This window comes from Cataglyphis hispanica, chromosome 11 (genome assembly GCF_021464435.1).
Source record: "Cataglyphis hispanica isolate Lineage 1 chromosome 11, ULB_Chis1_1.0, whole genome shotgun sequence".
NCBI classification, from domain to species: domain Eukaryota; kingdom Metazoa; phylum Arthropoda; class Insecta; order Hymenoptera; family Formicidae; genus Cataglyphis; species Cataglyphis hispanica.
The window spans coordinates 6,975,648-6,994,998 of NC_065964.1; the positions used below are offsets into that span (position 1 = coordinate 6,975,648).

General features: G+C 32.9%; 2 protein-coding genes and 1 long non-coding RNA gene across 4 annotated transcripts in view; 2 read left to right on the forward strand and 1 right to left on the reverse strand.

Moving 5' to 3' along the window:
- LOC126852664 (uncharacterized) overlaps window positions 1–2,882 on the forward strand; it is a 49,394-nt gene extending 46,512 nt beyond the window's left edge. Inside the window, exon 3 of the long non-coding RNA XR_007687861.1 lies at window positions 2,760–2,882. This is a non-coding gene — a long non-coding RNA (uncharacterized LOC126852664). The remainder of the gene's footprint in view (window positions 1–2,759) is intronic.
- Window positions 1,877–5,848, reverse strand: LOC126852657 (serine protease inhibitor dipetalogastin-like). The gene is made up of 8 exons (XM_050597667.1): window positions 5,368–5,848; window positions 5,061–5,237; window positions 4,733–4,876; window positions 4,287–4,439; window positions 3,919–4,083; window positions 3,386–3,583; window positions 2,767–2,928; window positions 1,877–2,235 (listed from the first exon to the last, which is right to left on the reverse strand). Exons 1-8 carry the CDS (start codon window positions 5,408–5,410, stop codon window positions 2,204–2,206), a joined length of 1,074 nt encoding a protein of 357 aa, XP_050453624.1. The 5' UTR covers window positions 5,411–5,848; the 3' UTR covers window positions 1,877–2,203.
- Window positions 5,849–6,145: 297 nt separating this feature from the next.
- On the forward strand, window positions 6,146–14,116 carry LOC126852651 (coatomer subunit beta'). Of its 2 annotated transcripts, XR_007687859.1 has the most exons (9): window positions 6,146–6,464; window positions 6,850–7,201; window positions 7,277–8,215; window positions 8,294–8,529; window positions 8,604–8,942; window positions 9,010–9,609; window positions 10,256–10,552; window positions 11,850–11,990; window positions 12,525–14,116. XR_007687859.1 is itself a non-coding variant. In XM_050597650.1 (8 exons), exons 1-8 carry the CDS (start codon window positions 6,462–6,464, stop codon window positions 11,892–11,894), a joined length of 2,811 nt encoding a protein of 936 aa, XP_050453607.1. In that variant the 5' UTR covers window positions 6,146–6,461; the 3' UTR covers window positions 11,895–12,149. The 2 variants fall into 2 exon arrangements, 1 of the variants encoding a protein (XP_050453607.1); XM_050597650.1 differs by lacking the exon at window positions 12,525–14,116 and having other exon boundaries at window positions 11,850–12,149.
- The last annotated feature ends 5,235 nt before the right edge of the window (window positions 14,117–19,351 follow it).

The following is a 19,351-nucleotide window of genomic DNA, read 5'->3' on the forward strand; positions in this document are numbered from 1 at the left end:
AGCTTGATCATCCACAGCCGACTATTTTGATGACGAAGATGTTTTTTTTTAAGTTTTTTAGTCATTCAAAGTAAAATGTGTCATTTCGTTTAACATGAAAAGAAGATTAATGATGTAATATTAATAGCGAGAATCACTACATGGAAGAAAAACATTTTATGTTATCAAAATAAGCTTTAAATTCAGCAAATTTATCGCAATAATGTAAATCACTAGTTGGTATCATATACAATTTTGATTAAAAACAATATTCTATATTTTTGACAAATGTTTTGTCAAAACGTGTGTATTTTTTTTTTCTATATCCTTTTGTCGAAACACATTTTCTTTGCAAAAAATTATTGTTTGCTTTCAAAAAAGATATTTTTATTAAAAAATGTACTTGTTATTTTTTTTCTGACTAAAGTCTGAAAAAACCAAATGTACATAATCGTTTGATATAATTGAGATTATGTTATTAAGACTTCTTTTCTAATTTTGTTCTCAATTCACCTTTTTAGTGGAGATGAATGGATACAGTTTGATTATCGGCTTCTCATTATACTTTTTGTTCCATTTTGCAATAGAAAAAGTTGTTCAAGCCAAATAGATGTGGCAGTGGAATGGGAATAATTGGAATTCTTTCGTTTAGAGATAGCAAAACGCACTCGGCTATTGCTCGTGAATACTCGACGACCCAGATCTCTCTGCGGGAAATGAGAGTAAAGAAATGCAAGACGGAGGGCACTTCGACTACACAGTCAAACAAAAATGTAATCGAGAGACACAAAATATCATGCCGAAAAAGATCCCATATGATCGCTTTTGCATTTACTGTAATTGTGTTTACTATAACGCGGAAGAGAATAAGAAATTTATTTAAGCACAAATTATATTATTGAAATGTGTCAGAATATGTTTGTGAGACCTAATAACGATTGACAGAACAAATACTGTAAATATACTATAAATTTTTATGAGCCGAATGTACAAGATATCTGTTATTCAAACGAGAGACTGTTATCATAGTCCGATCATTGAGTCCTTCCAGGAGACCTTTCTCGAAACCTTGAAGAGACTCTTGTTTACTGCGTATATCCTCGCTTCATTGCTTTCTTCGTAACAAAAGAGGTTCGAAAAGATGCGATCTTTTCCTTGACTTTCGCCTTTGACTCTCTCATGGTTTTTTGTGGCTTAATTATCTATATTGTCGACATGACATTGATTCGTCTTGCTGGATACAATCCACTTTCGAAATCATCTATTCTGTAATATTATTTAGAAAATAACCGCGTAAAACGTCATACATTAAATACTTAGAAGATAAATAAAAATATTTTTCCCAAATTTTATTAAAAAACAATGATCGCATTTCATAATAACTCATCACGAGATTTGTTCAGCTATAATTATATAAGTTTTTTATTTATAATATGTTGCACACATTTAGTAATATACCAATTTTGTGACATTTGGCCGTAATGCATATACGCTTCTCGAGGATTTTATTGATATATTTTCATAATTTAGTTATTATTGGAAAAGCCAAATTTTGAACAATAATTGAAATATCTTTAAAATAATTTGTTTAAGAACATTAATTTGGCGTTGTTGTAAAAAAAAGATTTATTACTATCTTTTGAAAGTATATTATCAGTTTGCATGTATTGTCCCTATGATAAATTTTATTTACAATCATGTCTGGCACGTCATGTCAGATTACATAATATCAGATCACGCTATGTGAAATATCAAATGCTTAAAAAAGAAGGTCGAGAACTTTCCGGAACAAAGCAATTGTCATTCTCATGCGATATCGTAAATATGTTGCGCAAATAGGGAAACGTAATCTTAATAGTTTCAGAAATCTTTTATAGCAAAATAATAACGATATTTTTTGTTTTTCTTTATTTTCCTTAATATATATTAGCTTTGAATTTATATAATTACAATTATTACATTATTACAATCTAATATTATATTTTTATATTAATATAATTCTTATATTAATTATTAATCAATCTGTTTTTAATTATATATTCTCTTATATAACTTATATTTTATAGACAAGTTTTTGTCTTATTTATCTATTTTCTGACTTTATTTTTTGACGCCTTGAAGTAGTTTTTGTTTCTAACTTCTACATATATTTTGAGTATATTTTGAGATATTGTACAAGTGTAAACGAAATAATGGCTGAGTAGTCTTCTATATGATGTCTTCGTTAGCAGGGACCGTCGTGCTTGTAAGCAATATCTGCAAAAACAGAATACCTTTTATCCAACTGAAAGTTCAATTGTCTGTCAATCTAATAACGCTTTTGTCTTGATATAACGAACAGATTTCTCTTGTATTCTTTATATTATCGTTGCGTTTCAACACGCAAATATATATATATATAATCTTGATTGCGTCTGGATCGGGTCATGTATATCATGACTTCTCTTGTTTTGTAATTTCAAATCGCTTGATAGAATCTGTAAAATGACTTCTTCCGCTATCTTAATATGCGCGCGGAAAAAAAGAGCCGCGAGATAGTATCTTTTGCTATCATAATAAGACGTGATGCAAAATTAGAGATTACTTTACAAGATTACGTTTTTCCTGTTATGATGAAAATCCATATACCTTCGTCGAAACAAAATTGAAGCTTCCACCGATGCACATAATACGCGATTTGCACGAGTTAATGAAGAAAGAATTCCAAATGAAAATGTCGTTGCTTGAATGCGAGCAAAAATTTGTCTATGGAATTTATAGATATGCTATACGATTTACAGATCTCACCTTCTGCCGGGGAGCGTAATTTGGCGCACCAGAGAGCCTCCGGACTCACGTAGGATCTGCCGTTGGTACCGCATACTGGTTGTCTATGATCCTCTTCCGGTATCGATCCGCAGGGATGATCATCCGGCCCGGAACACGGACCGTGATGCTTCAAGAACAGATCTATAATAGAAAGATATATATATATATATATATATATATATATATATATATGCTATTGCCTGAATATTATTGAAAAATTTATATAAAAAAATGAAAAACATTTTTTAAATATATACACAACACAATTTTTAAATATATAACGATTTTCACATTGAGCGATAATTATTTCTAAAGTTTAATGCATGAGAATCATAGAAATTTTTATTGCTTTATCAAAGATTTTATTAAGATTACATATACATATAAAGTGTTTATCTCTAGATTTTTTCCATATAAATTTTTAAATTAAATTAAATTTTATTTAATTCGTAATTGCATACGTGAAAATAAATGGATTTCATATAAAATGCTTATTTGTCAATGTATTTATCAACTAACAATTAACTATTACAATTAATACATTTTATGAAACAGCTGTTCGGTGTCAAACTCCGGCGTCATATCTTGCGAGACTTACATTTATCGTGACGTGTGTGACATTGCAAATGATGTACGCTCTGGTACGTGCGACCGTCGTTTCCACAAACCTCATCATCTGCGGTAAAAGCTTCGTTCATATATTCGCCATTTGACAAAATCGTCGTGTTTGTATGCGCTTCTACGCAGGAATCGTGGCTATGCGTGTCGCACTCTCCGTTGGAAATTACTTTTAGATCTGAATTATAAAAAATAAGAAATGCGCATTCACGCATCATCTTAATTATTGCCAAGAGAAAGTTTCCTTAATAAATTTTTGATGATCACAATTAAATTATAAAAATAAAAATTCTAAAATTCATTTAAAATTAATTCCAGATAAATTTTCAAGTTATATAATTAAAAACAATTAGATTAATTTATTATAAATTTTTATTACGTTTACAAATTAAAATTTTTTGCTATTTTTAATATTTTTACTCTTTGACAAACTTGATTTGAAAAATTGGTAAAAGTATCTGTCGATAAAATGTATATAAATTATTTTGTTAATATATGAATTACATTACGTACGTGGGTGATGGCAGAGAAATAGGAAAGGATTTGAATAAGTAACTCCATCCGATGCGCAAACCGGATTCCATTCATATCTCACTTTTGCGATGTTACAAACCTTCGCACCGTAAAGCTGGTGAACGAATTCCACGCGACAACCGCCGTCGTGAATAATTTGCAATTCTAGAAAAATAAAATACGTCTTGACATGTACTGATTTAAAATCTAAGCATGTATATGCGCAAATTACAATATAACTTCTTAATGATAATCTATTAAATAAATAGTTGTAATTTCTTACGATTAAAAATTTTTAATATTAATCTCAATTTTCCAATTTTCCAATTAAAAAATTTTGATTATTACATTCTTTCTTTGATCCTTACCAGGATTATATCTTTGCAGACATTTGAGTTGCGCCGCGTTCTGATATGTGAGCCCATTATTAGCGCAAACCGGGTTCACCTCGTAATGTTCGGTGCCATCTCTGTTACAATGATCGTTCTGTCGGCAATCTACCATTGACACAGTTGTCAAATCTGAAACAATCACGAGGACAAAGTTTCAATAGTCGAATTCGCAGTGAGTACTTCTCGCTTGCGATAAAGCAATCAAATCAATATTGCGCTCGCATTAATTCTATCGGATCTAAAAATCCAGATATTCTCAAATTCTATAGTCAATTGGATAATCTTTGAAAAGTAATTAAGAACTCTGCACTTATTAAATACATATACAAAAGCTTCAATAAATATAATATTATAAAACTTTTTATATAAAAATATATGTAGATCAAGATACAGAAACATGTACGAAAAGTTGAGAACATTACCTTTCGATTGTTTATGGCGAACGCACAGAAGCGATTGCATGTTTGTGTAAATTTTGTGATCCGAGCCGCAAACTGGCTCGTAATGTAAATCGACGCTGCAATATTTCTCGTTTTCCAAACACGGACCGGAATGCAACGTAGCAACTGCGAAAAATTTTAGATGAAATTATGTTAAAGTATTCTTTTTATTTTAGTATCTTTAGTATTCTTCAAAATTTAGTATCATAATAATTATATATATAAATAATTTAGAATCATAATATATAAGTATTTTTTATATATTATGGTGTCGCCGCCAATTTTAGTGTAGAATAGAAGATTAACTTACCAGTCTCATGGCTGTGATGATTTTTACAGTCTAGATATAAACCATTGGCGTATGTGATGCCATTGTCACCGCATATTGGGCCACCATATATATCCGGATTATCGAAAATTGTACAATTTTGATATAGAACCACCTTATCTTTCAAGCTAAGCCCAAGTCCTGCTTTGATGCATATCCCTGTAGAGATTATAAGTTTCATGCCTTTCTCTGTTACTGAGATATTTAATTATTATCTATATATCTTTTTGTGCTAAATAAAATTCGCGAATTAAAGTCGAGAATATTAATATAACTTGTGAGCTCTGACCTAGAAGAAGAAAGGCGGCGTAATGCACATCAGAAGACATCATTGTTGCATTTCAGAATTCAGTTTCAGCTGTAAAAGATCTCGTGTTCGACTGCGCCTGATCGCTCAATTTCGCCGCTTTTTTTCTTCTTAGATTAATTATTGTTATGCATTCCTCTTGTCGCGATAGTCAGAGAAATTCCGTATCGAATATACGTGTCACCAAGCAACATTAGCGAATTGTCACTATATGCGTCATTATTGATCTCTTGTCAATAATTTGTATTGTCGGAAGAATTTAAACGTGATCCGTCATGGAAATTGCATATTTCGCGCACGCGCGACAGACACATTACAAATAAACGTTTTATAGTCCATTCTCGTATCGACCAATTAGTCAGCATTGTACTAATAAAAATGACATGTAATGGCAAGAAAAGTTAGTTGTAAGAATTATTTGTAATAATTTACTAATACGTAATGGTGAGCAAATGAAACATTATAACAACTTTATAAACAATTTACTTTTTCACATTTTTTTTTATTTTATAGACGGAAACAAAAAGAAAGAAAAGAGTATTTTAAAATATAAATAAACATGTGTAGAATAATAAAAGATAATAAATATATAATGTGCTCTAATAAGAAACGTGTGAAAACATTTTTATTTCTATTGTTTAAAAATATGTTCTTTTCATATTAAAAATTACATCGATAAAAATGATCTCCATATTTCTGACGGAGAAACAATTATTAAATCTATATTATCAATAGATGGCAGTGTTATCGATTGCGCATTAGCGCAGTCTAACCAAAATTATCTCTTTTTTTCAATGCGTGATATATATGTGCTAATATAATTAAAATTTTAACTGAATAGCAAATGTTTTCTAAATAAATTCAATATTTACTGCAGAGGTCGCTCGAGAAATTATTCCTCGAGCTCTATCGTGTAACATCATTTACGGGATGCCAGACGCCATTTTCACTCGCATCGGCCACGTCCTAACTTCTCATTGTAGGAGTATCTTTCATTTGGATCTGTTAATGCAGCTGCAACGATCTTGCAGTAATTGCAGCATCAGTGGATAATCAGTGGATAATCGCGAAACAAAATGGTACGTAGAGAAAGCGAATCGATCGATTCTTATGCGAATCGACTCGCAACAATGAAACACCTGCGCGTTTGACATTCGCTCATGTATGTATGTTCCACTTTAACATCATCAAAATATATCGCCCCTTTCCGAGATGATGAAAAACTTACTCGCATAATGAATTTTTTCGATCGAAAAGCATCGCGTAAAAATTCTAGAATAATTACAACGAATCTGTCAATTATCGCCAATCTTGTAGGTTTAATAATGTGTATATATTTATTGTGTGTAGAATAAAAATACTATTATTATTTTGGCAAAGTGATGAATCAAAAAGAAATAACAGCCCACATAGAATCCCGTATACACAATATTGTATATTAATTTACAATATTTTTTCTTTTAGCCTCTTAGATTAGATATTAAACGGAAGCTGACAGCCAGATCAGACAGAGTGAAGAGTGTGGATCTTCATCCAACCGAACCATGGATGCTATGCTCCTTATATCAAGGCAATGTAAATATCTGGAATCATGAGACACAAACCTTGGTAAAAACGTTCGAAGTATGCGATCTGCCAGTGCGGACAGCCAAGTTTGTACCACGCAAGAACTGGGTTATCACTGGTTCTGATGATATGCAAATCAGAGTGTTTAATTACAATACCTTGGAGCGCGTTCATGCATTTGAAGCACACAGTGATTATGTCAGATGTATAGCAGTTCACCCAACACAACCATTTATTCTTACTAGCAGTGGTACGTTAAAGGATAATATTTCTCATTCTTTCATCAAAGTTTAAAAAGTTTATATTTTTAAATTTAATTTTGCAGATGACATGTGGATCAAATTATGGAACTGGGAGAAATCCTGGACCTGTCAACAAGTATTCGAGGGTCATACACATTATGTTATGCAAGTTGTGTTTAATCCGAAAGATAACAATACTTTTGCCAGTGCATCTCTTGATAGAACTGTCAAAGTTTGGCAGCTTGGTTCGTCTACGGCTAATTTCACATTAGAGGGTCATGAAAAAGGCGTAAACTGCGTGGATTATTACCACGGCGGGGATAAGCCATACCTGATATCAGGAGCTGACGATAGATATGTCAAGATATGGGATTATCAAAATAAAACCTGTGTGCAGACTTTGGAAGGTCATACGCAAAATATTTCTGCTGTGTGTTTTCATCCAGAATTACCAATTGTTCTTACTGCCTCGGAAGACGGTACCGTCAGAATATGGCATGCCGGGACGTACAGATTAGAGTCGTCTCTCAATTATGGTTTTGAGAGAGTATGGACCATCGCGTGCATGCGCGGTTCGAATAATGTTGCCATCGGTTACGACGAGGGTAGCGTCATGGTGAAGGTTGGTAGAGAAGAACCGGCCGTTTCGATGGATTCACTGGGTGGAAAAATTGTATGGGCACGTCACAGCGAAATCCAGCAGGTGAACTTGAAGGCGTTGGGCGAGGAGGCTCAAGACGGAGAGCGACTACCATTAGCCGTCAAAGATATGGGTGCCTGTGAAATTTATCCGCAAACTATACAGCATAATCCAAACGGCCGTTTTCTGGTGGTCTGCGGTGATGGCGAATACATTATATATACATCTATGGCGTTAAGGAACAAAGCGTTCGGACAAGCATCAGAATTTGTATGGGCGGCGGATTCGAGTCAGTACGCAGTACGAGAAAGCAATACGACAGTGAAAGTCTTTAAAAATTTCAAGGAGAAAAAGAGCTTTAAGCCAGATTTTGGAGCAGATGGTATATCTTTCTTTTTTTACTTCTACAAATAGTTTAATATTGTTTTTTTGTTTTAATTTATTACTGTCGCAATTACAGGCATTTTTGGCGGATTTTTACTTGGTGTATCTTCTGGATCCGGTCTCTCCTTCTTTGACTGGGATATGTTAAAGTTGATTCGTCGCATAGATATACAACCGACACATGTATATTGGGCGGAAAACGCCTCGTTGGTGGCACTAGCTACATCAGATCAATATTTTATATTAAAATATCACGCAGATGCTATCGCTAATGCTGGAGAAAATGCTGAGGACATTGAAAATGCATTCGAGGTACGTTTATGTTTAATTATTTTGACAAACTTATTTTTTATTTCTGATATATATAAATAAGATAATGTTTTTAGATGGTAGCAGAGATGAGCGAAGTGGTAAAGACTGGTTTATGGGTTGGCGACTGCTTTATTTATACTAACAGTGTCAATCGCGTTAATTACTTCGTCGGTGGTGAAGTTGTCACAGTTTCCCATCTGGACAGACCAATGTATTTATTGGGATATGTACCAAGAGACAATAGATTGTACCTATGCGATAAGGAACTATCTGTCGTATCGTATTCTTTATTATTATCAGTACTTGAGTATCAGACTGCGGTCATGCGGAAAGATTTTGAGACCGCCAACAGAGTGTTGCCGACTGTCCCAAAGGAACATCGTACACGAGTAGCTCACTTCTTAGAGAAGCAAGTATGTGATTTAATACGACATTCTTTTTTATCATGAACGTATTTGTATCGAGAATTAATTGTTACAGGGTTTTAAAGAACAAGCCTTAGCGGTATCGACAGATCCCGAGCATAGATTTGAATTAGCACTCGCGCTTGGAAATCTCGTGACCGCGCACGCACTTGCCAAAGAAGCGAATAGCCAGCAAAAGTGGCGGCAACTAGCTTCTCTCGCTACGCAAAAGGGAAAATTGTGTCTGGCGCAAGAATGTTTGCACCAAGCACAAGATTTTGGCGGCTTGTTGCTACTAGCAACTAGTACGGGAAATGCCAACATGATAAAGAAACTCGGCACGGTCGCGGACGACACAGGAAAAAACAATATCTCTTTCTTATCGAACTTTATACTAGGCGACGTGGACAAATGTCTCGACATCCTTATCAAAACGGATAGAATTCCGGAAGCAGCATTCTTCGCTAGGACATATGCGCCCAGTAAAATCTCTTCCATCATCAAATTGTGGAAAGAGAAGCTATCGACAGTGAGCGAGAAAGCTGGACAGAGCTTGGCGGATCCCGAACAGTACGAAAATCTTTTCCCAGGGTACAAAGAAGCGTTGAAGGTGGAAAAGTTCTTGCGCGAAGAGAGCAAAAAGAAAATACCAGCTTCTGCATTTCCCACTGTTACGGTAAGATCATACAATTATTTTATGAAATATTGATATATTAAAGGGTGGATCGAATATGTAGAGATATCGGAAAATTGATCGCGGAAATATCGGTGAACATAATTAAAATAACATGTAGGCGATTAAAGAAAATAAACTAAGCATATTAGTAGAAAATTGTTTCGTTGAGACGAATCTGTTATTCATCTCAATCAATTCGCAATCTCGTGCGATAAGTATAATTATGACAACAATATGCCGTGAAAAAATTAAATAATATTTTTATATGTACTCATAATCACATTGTAAAATCGCCTCACGCTTGTTACCGATAATAAAGTTTTATGCCCCCGCGTATTTGTCATCGCACTGTTATTACTCGACAGAATACTGTATTATATAAAATCAATTTTTTGCTTGCGATAAAACTTGCGTTTCGTCGATATAGTAATCTACTACATCATATTCTATATCTATATTATATACAATGAAATAATTATTATTATTACATATTAAAGATATATTAATATATTTAAAATATTTTACACAATATATTTTTATGTATAATTATAAATATAAATATCTTTTAACGTAATAATATAAAAATAATTAATTTACTGAATTGGATGATAAATTGTATAAATATCAATTGATATTCATTTTATAGCCTAATATCGAACGAAAGCCGTTAGAGGAAATGATAGCCGCCGAGCAATCGGGTGTGTTCCAGTATAGGGACGGCATGAGTAGCATTTCTGAAACACAAACTGAAGCAACGATCGACAGATTGCAAGATCTTTCAATATCGCCAAAGGACTTTTTAAGTAAAATGACTACATCCAGCGTGCAGTCAGTGATAACCGAAAAAGCGACGACGAAGCCAACGAGTAATTACAGGCCTCTCACATTAGACGATGATGAACTGGACGATGACTTAGGGATCGATGATAATATTGATACCACGGTAAGTATTATTTGTTTTAATATTTTTATATAAATAAATATATTATTCAAGTGATAGCTTAAACTCCACTTTCTTTACGATATATCACTTTATTTTTATTATTTTTACAACGTTGAAGAAGATTATATATTATTAATTATACACAATTACAATTAAATTTAAAAAAAGTTATTAACTTATTAAACTTTTATTGTATTTTTCGTTGATTGCATTTTATGGAATATTCACCAAGTTAACGATTGCAAAAAGTATAATATTAAACAATTAACTATATAATAATAATCTAACAATAAGTGTTTTATAATAGTATCAAACATATAAATCATAAAATCGATAAAGATAAGTCGGAAACGAAGAAGGTGCGAACAAATAAGGGTTGGAGGGTACAATTAGGCAATGGTTTAATGCTCCTAAATATGGACGTAACTTTAGAAGAGTATAGTATTACCAAACATAGCAAGAAAGGGGCTGCGATAAAGTATACATATCATACATATACATATAAATTGCATATATGTGCAAAACATACACCAAAGTATACATTTACACACTCTATATTTGAATTTTTTTATATATCTTCTATCGAAGGAAATCGCGTGCTCATATAATTTACGCATCACATAAAAATACAATTTTTATTATAAAAAAAAGAATCCATAATGCGTGAAATGAGGAGATATCATAGCTTTTATATAAAATTATTTTAATCATATTGATTGATTGAATTGTATTATTAATGAAACCTAGGAATTATAATGAAAATATTCTTTCAAATTATTTTAGTTTAAAAAACAAATTTATATATTATAAAGATAAATTTATATTTATTTATTTATATGTTTATATAATTTATATGAGTTCGTATGCAAGTTAACTGTGTTAAAAAATTTTTATTTGCGTGCGTGTGCATAATATCAAAATCAGCGAGAGATCATTAAGGCTTGTCTCGATGTAACTGATACGAACGCGGGCGAACGGAGCTACTCTCTCCCTTTCTCTTTCTCTTCCTCTCTCCATCTCTCTCTCTATTTTTCTCTTTCTTTACGAGAGGTCTCGGGGGCTTGTTTGCTCCCAGGCAGTCACGCCGTATTTTGTTTACAGCCTTGTTGCCATAACACTCGACTCCGGAGTCGAACCGGAGCTCTTCTACCATAAGGTTCCGACCATTACTACGTTTTGTCACGCTTTGCCTCTTGCTCTGTTTCCATTCACTCGCGATGGTACATTTAAGAATACTTACGCTTCGACATTTCTCATTTTTAAGATTTTAAAATTGTTGAATTATTTTCTGTTCTAGGGTATTAATCTCGATGATGATCCTTTTGACGATGAAGAAGATTAACTGTCGAGATAGGAGGTGAATAGCGTGTGCATGTCACACAAGTATCTTTCATTCTCTTCCCGTCAATCATTCCCCACAAGAAGAAAAAAAATAAGAGTAATTAAGAATCAAGTATTAAAATTATAAAATATGTTCTTGTGCGCAAGTGCGTTTATATTATTACATAAATTAATGAGAGTGGTACTACGTATAATTGCCAGCTACCAACGGCACGTTTAAAGATTAAATATATTGTTAATATAACAGGAAGTATAAGATGTGCTCTTACGTTGTATTCTCTCTCATGTCCGTTTCATTACACCTACTTTTCTCATTCCTTGATACAAACAATAAACACATTCCCTTCATCTCTTATTTATCAAAACTCGGAGTTTATATCTCAAGATGACTTTATTACAGCATATTAAGGCATTTTTTTTTATTTGAAATCGATTTTTGTTTTTAATTTCATGGTATTAATATAATTTTCGAAATACAAATGAGATCGAATAAAATCTTTTCGTAAATTAAGTTTTTGAAATGAATGATGAAACATTCAAAATTTGAAGTCGAGAGTTTAGTTAACAAGACACATCAAACATTGAAAAAAATATAAATTATAATAGATGATAATCTTTTTTATTTTTACAGAAATGATCGATCTTAAATTTGAAAAAGAACGAACTTTATATATCCACATTTCATCAACTCTGGGATATTCGATAATCAGCTGTTTCACGTTATGCGTTCCCATTCCTTCTGAATTTTTGGACAACTGAGAGTGCGTGCGTAAAAGCCGGAATCAAATCGATACTCTCGTACGTGTCTCAATGTGCCGAGAGAGAAAAAAATAAAGAGGTGTAGTTAGCACGAGTTGTACGTGCCCAGTCCACACTCGCGCAAGAGGAAACGTGCGCACGTGTTGAGGCAAAATATACTCGTTATTAACATCAATAGGAAAAGAAGGTTCGAAGACTCAAACTCATCTGAATAACCAGGACAAACAGCGCGAGTCGCTTTATTTTTTTACGAGAAAAAAGAAATGTGCTATATAGCATAATATTTTTTTCTCTTTCTTCTGATAAATATCGCATTTTTTTTATTCAATCCTGTAATTAAATGCAATATCAGCCTGCGGTAATACTTAAATACATGTATTTTTACTTGTGTACAAAATGTTAAGAACTTTTAAATTTTTATTAGAAATTTAAATTAAATATGCTGTGTGTAAAACATAAAGTTAACGCAATGTTTATGATTCTTCTGATATAGTTTCTAAATGTGTTATATAATTTTAAAATATGATTTGTGTTATTTTAATAACGATGGTATATATCGATTATGTGCGAAAAACAAATAATGATTCTCCTTTTTCAATGAGTGTATCAGAGTACATTAGCATCGAATGCGTCTACGCTGAAACTTTGCATTCGCATGCAGATCCGCGAGAACGACGCTGAGGTCGGCGTTCTCGAATTCGACGCTCGTTCTCGCGAAACGCACGCACGAATAAACTAAGCCGTGCATTTGTCGCATTGCGCGCCCGATGCAACTCGGGTTTCCGACTGATGTGAAAGGACGATGAAAAAAAAAGAAACTGCGTGTGTGATGAATCATCGCGGCTCGTTTGACGTCACATCGATACGCGCAAATCATTACGAATGCGCCCGTTCAGTATTTCGCAATGATATATGCATGTTCTTTCATCGAACGGGTATATCGATCGCCTATATAATTCCAATATATATTATATTGATCATATGGTACAAGATCCCACATTTGCCTTTTTAAATATATTGTGCATGTATATTATATGTATATAGAATTTAGATTAAGAGATTTTTATGACACATTACTTGCTTTTGAAAGAAGCATCGTATATTACAATTATTAGACATCTACAATAAAAAGATGATACAAAAATCTAACAAATATCTCAATATTTGAAGTATATATGTATATATACATAAATTAAAGAAAGAGAGTTACAATTTGTATACATATTTATCGTATCATAATATGTTATTTGTTATTGTTTACTCGCATACAAGTTTATTTAATCCAATGAACACAATCTATACACTACTCGTTATAACGTTGTTATGTCATTTAAAATATCTCGCGCTGTGTTGTTTACGACTTAGTTTATTCGTGGGTATAACATCTTCATAATTTTGAATAGAATCGCCAAGTTATTAAATAAGAATAATTCCCGGGCGGTTTTTTTCATTCCACCTAATAAATCGCGGAACGAAAATATACAGCCGTTTGTATTCACATTAGAAAACAGAGAAAATATAAGCTTCCGATATAAGGAGACAGATATAGAGCAGGCAAGAGATCTGCGATCGCCTTCTCTGCCTATCCGCATGGATTTACATCGTCGGTGGGCAAGCGAAAAAAAAAGAAACAAGTAGAGAGATAAAGAAAAAGAAAGAAAAGAAGACCACGAAGAGAACTTGGAAATGAAGAAGCAGAAAAAGAAAAAGATATATGTGCTCGCCGCGTACTCGAAAATAGAAACAGCCGCGTTGACACTCTGCTACAAATTGTCCGTGTCATGATGCCACTTCTCTCGCTTTAAAAGCCACGCTCTTGCATTCTCGCACGAAAAAAAAAGTCACCAATGATATTGGGCGATCGATAAATGTCTTTTTTTTTATATGCTTTGGCATCCGCCCATCTGTTCTGAAAATGTATCAATTTATCTCCTTCTCTCTCTTGCTTCCTCATTTTTATTCCTTTTTAAGAATAATTTATTCTCATAACTGCGTTATGATAATTTTTAAATTATATTACATATAAGAAATTTGTAAAAATTGACACATGAGTTGTACTAACAATATAGTTTTGTTTTTTATTCCGACCTTATTTTAGTTTTAGGATTTCGTGTAATTCTTATTTTTATGCGTAATCTTTTTTTACGTATAAAAAATATGTTAAGAATATTAATATAAACATCAAAAAGTAATAAATAAAATTGAAAGTTTAAAAATTTCATTTCTTAAAGGTTTTATTTCTGCAATCTTTTACACATAGTTAATCATATATATATATTTCCCTGATCTTAATGCAGCTGATATATCGCCTCTGCTTTTCTTAATAATAATAAAGAATAATTATATATTAAAATTCTATTCATTCCGATTCAATACATTTCATTTATTTATTTACAGCTTTGAATTTATAATTTTAATGACAGATTACCTGATATTCATTAATGAAATCCGCAAAAAAGATCTCCATTATTTTGCTGACAAATATTGCCAATAATTCAGTTCGCGTACGGTAATACATGCGCTTATAACCATGTTTTAAACTTTTAAAATTTTCGAAAAATCATCCGTATTATTCGTCCGAAGTAATGCAGTTTATTCAGATTAATAATATGTGTCGTATATTTAATGCTCTTGAAAATTCGTACGTATGAATTAATAGAATATATTTTGCAAAGAGGTAAGTGTAATACAGTTCACACTAGCCATAATATGTTTTAAAACGCTGCAAGATTCATCTAACAATAAGATAATACAAGCTTAATCTCGCAAAGAGGAAAGTAATGCAGTTCGAAGAAAATTCATTTCTGAATTATTAGGAAAATATATTTTGCAAAGAGGTATGCTAATAATAAAGCAGTTCATGAACGAGTATATGTCTTAATACGCCCGAAAAATCCTTTGAGTTATTAGGAGAACATATTTTGCGAAGAGGTAGCACGGTAATGTGTCTTGTAAAAGGCTCGAAAATTCGTTTCTGAATTATCAGGAGTTAACAGGAGACTATATTTCGCGAAGAGGTATGCGCTACTCAACGCAAGAGGAGATGGGGACTGTTACTATGGGACGTGACCGGTAGCTAACATATACCTAAAGTACTTCACGCTGATTGGCTGATTAGATCGTGGACCATAGGATACACCTCTTTTTTAATGGCCGCGCGGTCCAACGCGGCCATTAAATATATATCTTACGTATATATATTAGCTATCGGTCACGCCCTCCCTCGGATCCAGTCGCCACTACCTCTTGCCCCGAGTAGCGCATACCTCTTCGCAAAATATATTCTCCTGTTAACTCCTGGTAATTTAGAAATAAGTTTTCGAGCGTTTTAAGATATATTACCGTTCATGAATGCCATTACCGGGCGACCTCTTCGCGAAATATATTCTCCTGTTAACTCCTGATAATTCAGAAATAAGTTTTCGAGCATTTTAAGATATATTACCGTTCATGAATGCCATTACCGGGCGACCTCTTCGCGAAATATATTCTCCTGTTAACTCCTGATAATTTAGAAATAAATTTTCGAGCGTTTTAAGATATATTACCGCTCATGAATGCCATTACCGGGCGACCTCTTCGCGAAATATATTCTCCTGTTAACTCCTGATAATTCAGAAATAAGTTTTCGAGCATTTTAAGATATATTACCGTTCATGAATGCCATTACCGGGCGACCTCTTCGCAAAATATATTCTCCTGTTAACTCCTGGTAATTTAGAAATAAGTTTTCGAGCGTTTTAAGATATATTACCGTTCATGAATGCCATTACCGGGCGACCTCTTCGCGAAATATATTCTCCTGTTAACTCCTGGTAATTCAGAAATAAGTTTTCGAGCATTTTAAGATATATTACCGTTCATGAATGCCATTACCGGGCGACCTCTTCGCGAAATATATTCTCCTGTTAACTCCTGATAATTTAGAAATAAATTTTCGAGCGTTTTAAGATATATTACCGCTCATGAATGCCATTACCGGGCGACCTCTTCGCGAAATATATTCTCCTGTTAACTCCTGATAATTTAGAAATAAATTTTCGAGCGTTTTAAGATATATTACCGCTCATGAATGCCATTACCGGGCGACCTCTTCGCGAAATATGTTCTCCTGTTAATTCAAACGAATTTTCGAAGATATTTGAGGACGCAAAATTATTATTATTAACATACCTCTTCGCGAAATATATTTTCCTGTTAACTCCTGGTAATTCAGAAACGAATTTTCGAGCGTTTTAAGACATATTACCGCTCGTGAACGACATTATCGGACAACCTCTTCGCGAAATATATTCTCCTGATAATTCAAACACGATTTTACGCGGATTAAAAAACAATATTCGTGAACTGTGTTGCTAGCAGCATCTCTTTGCAAAATATATTCTCCTAGTAAATCAGAAATGAATTTTCATGTGTATTAAGACACTTTACTGCTCAATTGCATTATCTACCTCTTTGCAAAATATATTCTATTAACTCAGATACATAATAGCATGTAATAAATTTTGAATATTCGCAGAATAAATGACGAGAGTGATATACAATTAACTTGAATTTAGATGACAATATTAATAATTGAGACAAATCGACGAGCGAGGAAGCAACGTATTTCAATGCTCATTCCGTCGGACATTTAAAATTTATGACCCTTAGTTTCTATGCGCGAGAACTACATCATAAATCGGGCGGGCGATGCTTAACATACTCTTAGTTTGTCCACTTGATTTTTTTACGATGCTCAATCAAATCCATATATTATGGCGTAGTATCTAATTTCTGTGCTATAATCGAATGGGGGCGAAACAAAATATCTCTGTATATGTGTACACGCGTACACTCTGTACACGCGTGCCAAAAATAGATGGATTGTCTTATGCGCGCTTTTTTCTGGAACACGATCTCTCGGAAAATAGCAAATTAATTTCGATGTGAAATTATCTTGGGGAACATTTACCACCCAGAATAAAACTCGACTGATGCACAGAATTTCTTGATACTAAACGCATTCATTTTTAATACCTCAGTCTGTTGAAATCAGAGGAAGTTAATAATTAACGCCTGTTAAACGTGATTCGTTTTATTTGTCCAATATAAAAAGTGCACCTGATATAAACTTGTAAAGATAATATATAAACAAAGAAATAGGCAAAATAACTCAAATATATTTAAAAAGCAATTTAAAGTTATTTAAGAAATAAAAATTAAATTAATTTTAAAAAATACTAATTTACTATACAAAATCGTGAATTATCAATACATTTTATTTATTTATTTAATCAAAAGAAAATGTACTTTTTTCTCTTTTCTTCTTTTACAATACAATTTATGTACATTTTTATATGAATTATAAGCATAAAAAGTGTGATATGTCATTTCAAGCTAGTATAATTAAGTATAAGATCGACTCGACTGAAGTGGGAGGAGAAATCTCCTTCTTTCTTCGTTGTTCTGCTTCAAGAGAAAGCTAGAAGGAGAGAGAAAGAGAAAGAGAAAGAGAGCTCGCAGCCATCGTCACAAAAGACGCACGTGCGTGAAACATCCCGTGAAGCTGCTAATAGTCGTCTAAACGGTCGGTACGGCCGCTATATGTCACCGCTACTCTCCACTTACACGCATCGCCACGCACGATGTACACGTGCGTGTGAATCCCGCGTTTCTGGCACGCGAAGACTTGCAATCTGCCCGTAGCATTTAAACTTTTTTTCTCACATTCGTCCCGACAAATCGCACGAATTTAAGCAATAAATCACAGCCCGGAATTACAAGAATTTATTACGTGCTTTTATCGATGATAAGATAAAATCAGTAAGATAATTTCACGCTCGTGCAAATTACTTTGTTAAGCGTAGTAATTAAAAGAGATATCGATATCTAAATAGTATATTTTTATATTGATTAATAATTCTTGATGAAACAATAAAACTTTTATAGATGCAAAATTTCGAGATAAATGCGAAATATTTTATCCGTTAAATATTTAATTAAAAATAAAGGCTAATACTTAATTAAAATATTTAATTAAAACTAATAAAAACTAAAAATTAAAAATATTTAATTAAAACTAAAGGCCCAAAAATATATTTAATTAATATGTTTTAGAGATTATTCTCATCGCTTATATATACAATATATATATTCATCTTACGAGCGTAGAGAACGATCGCGACTCAAAGTTGCGTACAGCTGTTACGCGTCATTCAACATGATACGTGCTTTCTATATGGTGCCCGTTCGGAGATTTTCAGCGTGTCTCCAATTTCGTCCTAAATCCGTTATCTTATGCGGCCACCGAGAAGAGAAATAGTGTATTTCTTGCAAAACTTGATACAAAAGTTTACTGAAAATATATTTTTCTTAATTCTCCGATTTATGAAAGCGATATAAATTACATTATTTTATTATTTTATATTAAATTTATTATATTAAATTTAGTTAAGTTAATTTTTTAAAAACTTAAAAATGCATATGCATGTAACAGTTTACTTATGATAATTAATTATTAATTTTTTATTGCCCGCATTAATCAGTCTTTGTAACACATATACATATAGCTCATTCTATACCGATGATTGAGTTGAGTCCGCTATCGTGTCTGTTTGATAAAACAGATCTGATGTTTATGTTGAATGTGTCAAACTGCGTCATGTAAAGCGTACGTTTCGAAGAGCGAAAGAAATTCGAGGAATCTAAATGAGAGTT